The sequence below is a fragment of the Crocuta crocuta genome, unplaced genomic scaffold (assembly GCF_008692635.1).
Source record: "Crocuta crocuta isolate KB4526 unplaced genomic scaffold, BGI_CrCroc_1.0 scaffold377, whole genome shotgun sequence".
NCBI lineage: Eukaryota > Metazoa > Chordata > Mammalia > Carnivora > Hyaenidae > Crocuta > Crocuta crocuta.
The window spans coordinates 3,005,218-3,017,821 of NW_027528209.1; the positions used below are offsets into that span (position 1 = coordinate 3,005,218).

The following is a 12,604-nucleotide window of genomic DNA, read 5'->3' on the forward strand; positions in this document are numbered from 1 at the left end:
TTTGTACAATATCTCATTGCTCCTACGCACTCACCTTAAAGAAGCAAGAACAGAGTAGAATAACTAAACATCCAAACGCAGTAATAGTTTTTCTCTCCTATTAAGCACGCTCTGAAACCCACTAATTATTTCCAGAGGGAACTTCTCTCGTAACACATTACTCCCGAGGACAGTCTGGTTCTCGGGCAAGCAGGACTCCATGCGCTGGTGGTAACACTAAGGGGTAAGTCTGTGACTCAAAGAACCCTCCACAAATGAGGAATTCCCAGCACAAGAAATAATGAGTATTTAGTGGGGATTTCAGAGTTCAGTCTTGCTGTTCCCCACTACCTTCCCCCAAATCAAAAACAACAACAAAAAAATCACAAGAACACTCAATGTTCCCCAAAGCCTACAGATATGAGCTCTTAAAACTTCTAGGATCTTAAATATAGACGTGCACGTGCGTGCGCACGCACGCACACACACACACACACCCTTCACACACCTACGAATGCACATAATGAATTAGGTTTATAAAAAAACACCACCAGGTACACAATAACCTCAACATGAAACTACCAGGGAAGAATTTTTTTTTTCAACTCAATCTATAGGACTTTAGGACTAATGTCCTATGGACTGAGTTTCCTGCCTGTTTCCTGAGTGCTCCACTTGCCTTTTGTGAGTGAAACCCCCATTCTAGAACACTAATGTGGCTTCCTTTCCTCTCCTTCTTCCCAAACCATCCCCTTGTAGCTCTGCCCCATAACCGGCTCCAGACGTCTTTGTTCTGTTCCTCTCCTTGTTTTTCCCCAAAGGGAAAAATGAACGGCCAAGTGGGTTTAATTTTTAAATTGGTACAAGAGCTTCAAACAAGCTCTACTGAGAAGGGGGGGGGGGGAATGCAAATGGAACGCTCTTGAAAATGGTTGTGCGTTAAACACACATCTTACGGTCCAGGGTCTTACTAAGGAGGGTTCTTAAATTCTGAGGAGGTCGGAAGTTTCGTTTATTCAGCAAGAATAACTCTATTCACTGCTCTAGCTCCTTCCTGTCACCACCGTCAACATCCATACATTCCAAATCCTGGATCGTGGGAAGCAATAAAAAGAAGGCTTGGAGCTGCAGAAGGTTCCACTCCTGTGTGTGAGAAGCACCTAAAGCGGTCAGGGTGCCCCAGGAGGGGAGGGAAGACGCCCTCGGGGACGGATGGATGACAGCACACAGAAGCAGGTGCACAGACTCAGAGGAGATGTACTTGTCAGAGAACAGAGCAGAATTGGGGAGGCCATACCTGCATCGCCACCAACTAAAACCAACCAAAACATAATCATCGTAAGAATGAAACACCACAAAGCTCTGTGACCGTTTGCCCAGAGTTACTACGGCTTTTGAATACAATTCGCTTTTTTCTAAGTAACCCCATCTCTCAGTAGAAGCTGAGGTTCAAGTCAAAACCAAGCAGACTTCTAGGCCACATGAAAAATAACCCGAGACTCACAGGCATTCCAGAAAGTTTGTGGCTCATTTTACAACATCTACCGCCCAGTGAGGTTGCACTGCAGGAAAGTCGGTCCTGTCCCACACGGGAATAAATAAAAGTATGACAAGCAATAAACCGATGGGCGCTGGGTCGTAGCTGAGAAATCAATGGAAGGCAGCCCTTCACCCAAACGAGTGAGAGACTCAAGTACAAGAAAAATCTTTCTTTCAAGTCTATGGAAATTAACGCTTAGCTTTTCCACATCTTCTTCCGTTCCTGAAAAATCGGTACCTAGACTAATTAACTACAACCTTAGATTCATGTCTTGAGTCCTTCTCTGTACTTTTCTCGCCAAGATACCAGTCAGACACCCTTAGCTGCCACTTCTGCTCTAAGGAAAACCCGAGAAGGCAAAGTGTGTGCAACGCAGAGAGCCAACAGGAGAGGAGCTTGCTCCCCACACGGGATCCCTTGCAGAGACATAAGCAAGAAAGAAAACCTTGAATTCCAGCTTTTATGCCAGTTCCGCCCAACCTGGTTGCAGAGAAGCCAATTCAAATGGCTTCCTGGTTAAAAGAACACAGAGCACGGGGGCCCCCACCAAACACCAAACATTTCTAAAGCTAAAAGTAAATTTTAACTAGCACTTTCGGTTGAGCAAACAGGAGAGCTCTTCGTATCTGCCGCTTTCGTTCACCTTCTCTGAATCCTTCTTATAGAATTATCTTTCCTTACTACGTTGTCTACGAAATGCTGTAACCAGTTACGAAATCTATCTTTCAAGATTTTGGAGATTTTCCTACGAGTTTTGCTTTTCTACCTTGAAACAGCGTGCGTTCTGTTCCGCCTTCTGACGATTACACTCACATCTGTCACCTGATTTCCATTCTTCAGGGTTGTCCTCGCCTTTCGTTCCCTGGTATGGCCCTATTCTTCGTTCTTTTTTCTCAACTACTTCTTTCCCAGCAATGACCTCCAATATATCCCCCCTTCCCATCCAATCAAGTCTCCTTGGCACGTATTTTCCTTTTTCTCCTGCGAGTCTGAGCCCTCCATTTTCCCCCTTGCTACATCGAGCCCTGAACAGTGATTCTGAACCTCAGACCTTTCTGGTTACCCTTGTCCTTGCCCTTACTCCTCTCCCATCTGTCCATGACATTGACACCTGTCACCTCCCTGCTCCTTGACCAATCTAGCTTTGAGGCAAAGAAAAGGTTTCTCCTGTGTTCTTCACTTTCCTTTGTTCGCCTGGGGCACGTGTGCTATGAGATGGGGCCCACCATAGTTTGGGTCCACAGTAGGTCTGCTATATGCCACATTTATGTTTCTAACAGCAATGACAGACTAATCCTAATCCACTTGTCTTCTGACTATTGGATTACACTTGCCAGATGGCCTGCTGAACTTAGGGGCAGGGAAGGTGCTATGTCCCCAAGTCAAAGAAGAGAAATGACTGGTTCGACGGGGGCTCAAGCCTCTGACCTTGGGCTTCGTTAGCCCTGAGCACTGACCAGCCGCAGCCAAATCACGGCCATGGCCCTTGCTACACCAAGAACCCTTGCCCGATGCAGCAGGTCAACTTAAACCTTAACAACCCAAGAACAACCACATCAAGACACAGAGACCGGCTGGCACACCGAGAAGAAAGTAAACCTGAGATTGATCCATCTTCCCAATTCCCATGATCCCCCTCAGGGGAAAGGGTAACCCTCGCCCTTGCTTCCCAGTCCTTCTGTGCTGGCATCTGAAGCGCAGACCACTTTTAGGGACACCGCACCCGTCCCAAGTGTCAAAGCCGCCATGAAGGGACAAGAGAAACATAGTTCTTATTTCAACAGAAATCCAGACGGTATGAAAACCACGTTTCTTTCCTCTCTGAATACGGCAAAACAAAGTCCCCTTATCGGCGGACAAAAAGTAACACATCAGGGGGGAAATAGATAAAAGTAAATTGTATTTACCTTCTTCTGTTTCATGCCACACGATCCCTTCCAAATTCACACTGGTCCCAGGTTCACAGGGCCCCAGACACTCTGGCTCTGTCACTACTCCAACTTCACATGTATTGACACCCACGGAACGAGTCCGAACCAAAAGCTGTTCAACCGGTGCTGCAATATTGGATGAAGATGGGGAAAAGTAGGAGGGCAGAATCTGAGGCGTGAGGCTGCTGGAAATCGGCGGTGGCGGCGCTGGCACTGTAAACAGGGGGTCAACCTGAAAGACAGACAGGCTTACTGCAGTGGTGCTGCATTCTCTGAGCGCTTTTTAATGCAATCTGTTTACATCACTTCTAGAACACATCACCATTCCAAATTCCATTTGCAAGGAGAAGAGACTTCGAGTGCTTTCGTGGGACCAAAATATAAAGGAGACTAGAAATGAGCGTTTGATTTTTTTTTTTTTTTTTTTTTTTTTTTTCNTAAACATTGGGGCTCTTGCTTCCTGAATAGACAGGCAGGATTTCAAGGTCCTAAATTCACCGACGGATGACAGTTAGCTTCGGCCAATGTGCGTGACCTATGCTCTGCAAAATTAAGACTCTTCCCTATGTGTAACAAAATCTTACGTGCAAAACTACGATAGCTTCCAAAGGAGGAGCTCCAATAAATACCACAGAGGCACCAGTGGACACTTGAGCACAGGAGATGGACTAAAATTGTTTTCAAAGTACTTTATAAACCGTAATGAATTAAATCACTACGAAAATACATTAGCTTGCTCTGCTGAATATGTAAAATACATAAACTTGATTATACACACTCAAACACATAAACCGGATATTATTAGCATGTATTAAGCATCAACTCCTAATTAAGTGTTCTACTGCAAGGTTTAGCAGAATTCATATAAATGGGGAAATAAAGGCCTGTACCCAACGTCAGCAGAATTAGCAGTTTCTCCAATGCCACACGTCCCTTTGCAGTTCAACTTGGAAAAAGATCCCTGAGGAGTTTGACCAAGTCCCAGGATTCCGCCCTCAAAATCCCAGGAAACAGACCTGACAGCCAATATAAGAGCTTACGGTGCAATGCTATGTCCTTTGCACCCCCGTCCTGGAGAGCAGGAAAAGAGATCTTTACCATAAAACATTCAGAAGCTTGGCCATAACAAAACCAAAGGCGATGCATGTACTAAGTAGGCACATCTCCAACCAACTCATTCTCTCAACCGACCTGTTTCAACTACCGTTATCACTGGTACAGAATAGTTTTGGCCCTGCTGACAGGTGGTCAAATGTGGAAGACCCCAATGCAAAGCCCATCTGCACCCTGACTCCAGATGGCTCTCCCATGTCCTCAAGCTACACACAGATAGCACCTAGCTATAAGGGAGGACCCCCTTGTGCACTTTATCAGCTGACGTAATCAATCATCTGTGTAGAAACGACACAGAGGAGGTTTTTCTGGTAAAACGCCATCTTGGTCTGCAGTTCATATATCCCCAACTAACGTTCGTTAAGAAATCAATGCTTAGCTACAGACGTGCCATTACATAGTCTTTGTTGTTGAAAACACACACACATACACACGCAGGGTGCATTTCAAGGCAAGTTACATGAGGAAGTGTGCTCCTGATTAAACAGCTTAAACAGTCATGTGTGTGGGCTCCTTGTTCATATGACTGTAGGAACCATTTCTACAGTTTGCCTTTCACTAAAATGATCAACTGACGTTCACTTGCCTGAGTGATCCAAGATGCAAGAGAACAGCCCTTCGCCCATCTGCATGCTAAAGAAACTTAATTTCCTGGTCTCAAAGCTGCCATAAAACTTCTTTTGCTCCATGCTTTTTATTGTTCTGCATTCTTGATCACAGAGCCCAAGAAAGAAAAGCATTTAACGGTCCCAAACCTCAGATCCAGTAATTTATGCTTTCGCGTAAATGCGGCTTAATGTGGATCAAAGTTCACACTGATAGTTCCTATTTTAAAACTGAGCTGACAAATGTAGAAAGGGGTTCCAAGGGAGGAAATGCGGGGCGGGGGGGATGCTAAAAACTCCATTGCTACCTTGTAGTCTTTATTACAACTAAAACGTTTAGAACCACTTTCCAGAATTAAAAAAAAAAAAAAAAAAGGCCAAGAAAAATGATAAGCCGGCTACTGTAGTTTTTTTTCTTCATGTTTGCCAACAAACTGTTAATTTGTATAGTTAGTCATAAAATGGCTATAATTGGTTGCTACACATAGAAACTGGAAAGACAAAACGGAACAATATTCTCAAAATACTCTTTATATCACTTGATTGACAGCCGGCGTTAATTGTAAGAGAATATAGTTTCAATTGGATAAACAAGAAAATAAGATGAAATAAAAGAAGGTAAGGCAGCTAAGGGAAAGCATGAATTCCCTTTGGGAGATGAGGATACAAGAAGGCAAAGCCTGCAATACAAAGTCTTAAGGACTGGGCATGCTGGACGCTAGGATTTTGGCTCAAACTCTGATGATAATTATAATTAGCATGTGACTTTGGACAGTTACTTAACCTCACTAATGGCCGTTTTCCTCAAAACAGGAATCCCTATTTCAATATAACCCCAACTCTGACTATATCTGCATACAGACACACACACACACACACACACACACACACACACGAACCCACTACCTGGATATTTAAGTGACTCCAAAGATCAAATTTCTAAAGAATGTAGAAGGCTTGAGAGAAGAGGCCAAGGTATCCTGGGTTTACTAGCAGCTTAACAGTGTTTATTTCCACTCACACAATCCAAATGCGGTGAAAAACCCTTAGCTGATAGCGTTAATCGAGGAGACCTTGGAGCCCTGTCCCCACATGTTTTACAAGGACAAGCTAAAGTTCAGAGAGTCCAACTATAAATATGAACTTAATCATCAACAGTCCTCTAATGCAATAATAGGCTTTAAAGCACTTCCAAGTCGACAGGAAAACTCAACAGGTAACACAGTTAAGACATTCAACTGACTTAACAGCGAATTTCTCGTTATTTCCACAATACTGGCTTCAAGACAGCTCAGAAGCTGCCATTCCTACAAGCACCACCACTACCAGTGAGAGAAGAAAGGGGAACTTTTCTCCCTTGGGATTTCAGAATTTGGAGCGCAGCATGAAGATCACACCCATGTGGCCTCCTGGAAACCCCTCTTCCCCAGAGCTCACAGAGGAGGGAGGGGTTTCATAAGGGTAGATCTGCTACCTTTTAAAACATGACAATTTTTTGCCAGCACCAAAAATTAGGGACAAGTCTGAATGTCTACTATCTCTTAAAACAATAATTAGATAATGTACGAGGCTTGGCCTACGATTCCTCGTGGCATCAACCGACAGGACTTAGGCCCTGCAGGGACCAGCTGAGTTTGCACTTGTCTCCCCTGAGATAATCCCAGAATGTCTGCCCTTAGAAGACCACCTCGTCCAGCCTCCTCATTCTAGAGAGAAACATGGCTCACATTTGCACAAGGGCCATAAGGTACCTCTGGTGACAGCCCAAGGGAGAATACAAAAGCATTCTATAAGCAGCAGGAGTTCAAGTACGCACACAAGGAGACAAGAGGGAGGTGGAAGGGAAATAATTCAGTGTTTGGGACGCCTGGGTGGCTCAGCCGGTTAAGCATCCAATTTCGGCTCAGGTCATGATCTTGCAGTTGGTGAGTTTGAGACGCGTGTCGGGCTCTGTGCTGACAGCTCAGAGCCTGGAGCCTGCTTCAGATTCTGTGTCTCCCTCTCTCTCTGCCTCTCCCCCTCTTGCGTTCTGTCTCTCAAAAATAAACATTAAACAAATTTTTTAAAAAAGAAATAAAACAATATACAGCGTTGCTAATTCTTTCTGCCAGCCAATGCCCACAGTAAGAGGTGCCCCCCTTCAAAAGGTTTCAGTTCTCATGTGAATCTTACGGCGTCTAAAACAAAGCCACATGCACCATATGTAAAGCAGGATCTGGAAGGATTTTCAGTAGTGTTTTTACCTCCCACAAAAGATCAACTCCACTGCACCCTGATTTCCAGGTCATTCATCCACAGATGGAACCGTAACTTCTTCAATGAGGCTCATGAAGAGGCTGGCGGGGGGGACGGGAGGCAATGGTCCCTAGGAGGGCTTGGTAGTGGTGGACCTGGGGTTGTGAGGAGTTCGAACCCCTACCTCCCTGTTACTTGCTGTGGGGGACCCCTGAGCAAGGAACCGGGCTACTCAGAGGCTCCATGTCTGGATCTAAGAAATGGGAGTAAGAATAACAATCGCACCCACTGGGTCACAGCGAAGACTCAATGAGATAATTCATATAAAGTGAAGGCTCAGCAAAGTGCTTAGCTCAGTAAATGCTGGCTCTGAAAAAGAGGGGGGGGAAAAGTCCCAGGTCTGATATTACAGTTCTCTAACCCTGCATGCAACCTTACAAAGCTCTTTTTATATCCTACTATATTTAATATAAATCTATAATCCCCTCCAAATGCATGGTTAAGTGCAGTTAAAGTGTGTTAAAAGTATAAGAAAAAGGGCTTAACCCTGAGAAGCTCAGCCTGGGGAAAAATACTGCTTCTTTCATACACTGGCATCTGGCAGCATTCGACCCAGCCAAATCGCCCCCCAATTTTACACCAGATCCTGAGGAGTCCCGTACCCCTACAAAATCTCCTACTAATCTAAGGTCGCACCTCTTTTTCATGTGTTGCTGCTCCCCCAAAAGTCGTCTCTGAGTTGTCGCAACTTGATCGCATAGCGCCTCCCCCCCCCCACCACCACTAGTAAATAATACCTACACACCCTCTACGTGCCAAGCATCACGCAAATTGCTAGCGGGACAGGAGCAGGTCCAGCCCAAGCTGTCCTGGACTTACTGCCTAATTAGCAAGACTGTGGCACTCATCATCAGATACTCACACAAGTACAGCAGAATTACATCTCTAATTTCAGAACCACATCCCAGGGGCCGTATCTAGGGCCTGAGTGCAAAACACAGCATGTAGCGCAAGGCAGGGCAGTGCAGGGATCAGTCTTCAAACTTCCGATTCCTACCTCCACCTTCAGCTACATAACCTTTAGGCAACGTCACCTGACCTGTCTGGGACTCAACGGCTTCATCGGAAAATGGAAATAATCCATGCCTGAAGGGACTACTGCACGAGATCAAACAAACAACCCTGGTTTAGGTCCGGGTAGGGAGCTGTGCTCCATAAACATGAACTATCGCCATTGCCAGTGTTATTATCATTATTACAAATATACCTGAGACCTGAACTGAAAAGAAATCAATGTAGGATTTGCTACATTCAAAGACAATTCCCGAGAGGCAGTTATGAATACCCTTTGCAGGGGGAAGGTACTCTACAGTGGTTCTAATCAGATATCCCAGGTAAAAGTCAGTGGGGAATTATGGGGAATTATTAGTCTAATAATACTAACATGCAGAAGAAAAAGACCAGAATAGAGAACTGGCCGGCGTTAGCAGTGGTTCGTTTGTCAAAGCTCTTCTCTGTCATCTTGATGGGACACTGATGTAACCTATTAGAGCCCAAAAAATAGAAGCAGGGAAACAGCCATCACGNGGGGGGGAATGCGCAGAGAGATTCTGGCAGTATTTTCTCAGTTCACCTTATTTCAAGGGCTTCCTGAATGCCGATGGGCAAGGAAGGCTCCAAAGCAGGGGTGTTCGTGGTAGCAGCCCTGACTCACTCCAGCCTGACTGTGTCGGCCAGTGACGGGCTCCAGTACCGGGAAACCGGCAGCCCACAGGGAAGGGTCGGCAGAGCAGGGCTGGAGGCACCCTGGCCGGCACTCCCTCACCCCTCAGACCTGACAAAGAGACAGGTGATCTGCAGCAGGATGTGGTGCAGCCAGGCAGAGGGAGACGGGGCGGCCAGGGGCAGGGGCAGGGACAGGGACAGGCAAGCCTCAATGGAAGGTCTGAACCCTGATGCGGGAGCCTGCCCTCGTGGTCTCTTCCCTCTCTTGCAAAAGTCTCCACGCGCATCTGGCTATTAACCCCTCAGTCACGGAATTCTCTGAACAACAGCAAGCAGGGGGGAAACGGGGTTCTATTTCGCTCCATCAATATTTTTTACATTCCGTGAGCATGCTAGGGCACCATTACTTAATGCTCACATTTTCTCCTGATCGTGGTATGTGGCTGTTTTACGAGATTGCCCATTGTCACCTCTTTAATTTAAAACGCATTAGACAGAGACTGCACTTCATGTAGGGGAAATCACAGCTCTTTGAGGGTGACCACGGCCACAGTCTCTCGCTCTGCATTTTAACCACCCTTGATGCCTGACATGGCTGTTGCTTCATTAGCAAAGAAGGGAAGCTTCGAAGAAAAACGGATCTCTTCTCCTAAATGAACTGTCAAGGTTGAATTTCCATCCCCGATAGAGAAGCCTGAACAAATGCCGGCCACTCCTAATGCTGTCTTTCCTAAATGGGGTGGAGACTTCTCCTTCCAGACCCACGATCAAAAAGCAACTTCCACTCAACAGCTTGGTTCTCTAACCAACATGGGGGAGCTCTCAGTTAACGGCACCACACATCAGACATTTCCTATCTCTCTTATGTCTCGACATCCCCATTTTATAGAGGGGAATGCTCAAGATGTTGCGGGATAGACAACTGATTCAAGGCCAAACCTCGGATTTTAAAATCCATGGGCCTTCTTGTAAAATTACTAGCAACGGGGGTGGGGGTGGGGTGGGCAAGATACAGTTTCACCCCTATTACGTAGAGGGATAATACTATACATGCTCTCACTCAGTCTTTGCAAGATTATGACAGGCCAAGTATTTACAGATGGGGAAAAAGGAAATTTGGGAAAAGAAACTTCAAAGGCCACTCAAGGGACATCTGGGTGGCTCAGTCAGTTAAGCGTTCAACTTCAGCTCAGGTCATGATCTCGCGATCCGTGAGTTCTAGCCCAACATCAGGCTCTGTGCTGACAGCTCAGAGCCTGGAGCCTGTTTCGGTTTCTGTGTCTTCCTCTCTCTCTGTCCCTTCCCTGCTCACACCTGTCTCTCTGACTCTCAAAAATGAATGAGTGTTAAAAATTTTTTTTAAAAAAGGGCCACTCAAGGTTGAACTTGAACCCACAGTAGTCTAAGAGGAAAAGCCATCTCTTCTAAATGTAAAGTACGACACAAGGAGATGGAAAGAAACCTTCCTCCTAGGGTGATTTCTGACCCTTGTCTGTATATTAGAAGCCACACACCTGAATCGCTTGGTTTTTTGTTTTTCGCATAGAGTTCAGAACAGTGCCTTGTGGGGCATCTAATGAGCAAATACTGCAATCCCTTCTGGAAAACTCACTCAAAGGCCTCAATGAAACCAAAGCTCTGGTTTGGTTTTGTTACTTTAAATCAACCAGCCCTAAAAGCTACAGCTACACACAATGGCTGGGAATGAGACCATTATTTTCACTCGCTCATTTCCAGGTGTGAAGACCAGAGGCCGCCCTAAATAAAAAAAAAATAAAAAAAAAAAAACACAGATTCAACTGCTAAAGGGCTTTTACGGACCTGGCAGGGTGGGACTCCGGGACCGGACCAGGGCTCTGAACCCCCAACAGCTGATTCCATTTCCAATCATGCCAAAGTCATCGAGTGCCGATCCGGGGTCACTCTATGGTACCGCCTGGATGACTGCAGGCAGCACCGGGGGGAGGTCACTGTGGGGGTGTCACCTCAGAACCGGCCCTATGTGCAGGTCACAAAGCACAGACACATAAAGGCCAGCAACGTGACTTTCCACAACAGTGACCAGACGTTCATTGTCTAGACGTGGCAGTTTTCAAAGCCAAACAGAAGGTACAGAGTACAGAGAGTATATATAATTCAACTACTTGATTCAGTGTCTTAAATTTGTTTTTGTTTTGCTGCCAAATGGAATTCTCCCGCAGAAGGCCCCCAACTGGGCAGGGCTCCAGCACAGTACTCAAGGGCAGGTGCAGCGGACACGATGGCTCCGTCCCGGAGGGCTGACGCCACCAGCACACATCAGGTGTCATGCCCTTAAGTTTCATTTGCGTCCTCTGCAAACAAAACAGGTCCTACCGTGGAGGCACAGACTCCCCCTGTTTGAAAAGTGCCGCTGACATCTTTGGCTGCTCAGAGAGGACCACGAAATCGACCAGTGTTTTCATATGTTGTCCGTAAGGGTTCTCTGATTTTCTCTCATCCTGCCCATTTCCAAAGTTACTTAAAACACAAAAAGAAGCGGCAAAAAAAGGAGAACACAGCAAAGGTTCTTAGAAGTCTGTCTCCTTTCGCTATTTCTTTTCCCGAGTTCCTGGATTTCCCAACAAAAGCTGCAGTCCTGAAAATTTCCACATAAATCCCATTTCCATCCATTCGACCTGGTTCCCAGTCCCCTAGGAGTAAAACGAGAAACGAACCAACAGCTCAGTGATAAAATTCTGGATTTTTAACTCTGGATTTGGCTTTAACAGGGGTGCAACTATCATCCTAAGCAAATCAATTTCAAAATACCTGAATGAAGAGCTTAGCAGACACTGCCCATCTTTTTATGACCTGGACTTCTCCTTGAAATTAGGGACCAGTCACAGGGCTCTCATCCTACTGCACACACACATTTTAAGGAAAAAAGGGAGGAATAAAAGAAAAGAAGGGCCTATTTGGGGAAAGTCACTTTATTTTTTATTCTCAAGCAACAGTGGTTCTTTTCTCCAAGTTGTATTAGGGAATCTCACTTGAGACTGCTAAAAAGAGTAGCTTCCCAAGGGAAAAAAAAAAAAAAAAAGAATATCTTCCATTAAAATCTGATACACTTAAATTATAAATGCAATACATGCACATCACAACAAATTCAATAGTAAAGAAGTGCCTGAGTCACACTGTATGAGAACCAGGATGGTACCTTGGCCTGGATCAAAAATCTGCTTCTCCCAAGCATGGAGGGTCACCTACAGAAGGGGACAACTCTGCCCAGGATACCACCTTGGTGCCATTCGCTCTCCCTCCTGCAAAAATCTAAACTCTGCCCACTTACATCCATTTCATGTCTAAGAGAGAGCGTGTGAACATCTCGCCTCTCTTTCTTCCATACTTCCCAAATGCTGATCCGAAAATCTGATCAATTTCAGTAAATTCATGAAAGCTTTGAAATTTTAATTCCATAGTGAATCGAAACAAACGACTCGGTAAAGCTTTCCACG

General features: G+C 45.5%; 1 protein-coding gene across 3 annotated transcripts in view; it reads right to left on the reverse strand.

Annotated features, from left to right (window-relative positions):
- Nucleotides 1-12,604, reverse strand: part of ZNF608 (zinc finger protein 608) — a 114,872-nt gene that overhangs the window by 57,632 nt on the left and 44,636 nt on the right. For all 3 annotated transcript variants that reach the window (XM_077753023.1, XM_077753025.1, XM_077753026.1), the window contains exon 3: nucleotides 3,427-3,682. In XM_077753023.1, the coding sequence (XP_077609149.1) occupies nucleotides 3,427-3,682 (256 nt within the window). The remainder of the gene's footprint in view (nucleotides 1-3,426; nucleotides 3,683-12,604) is intronic.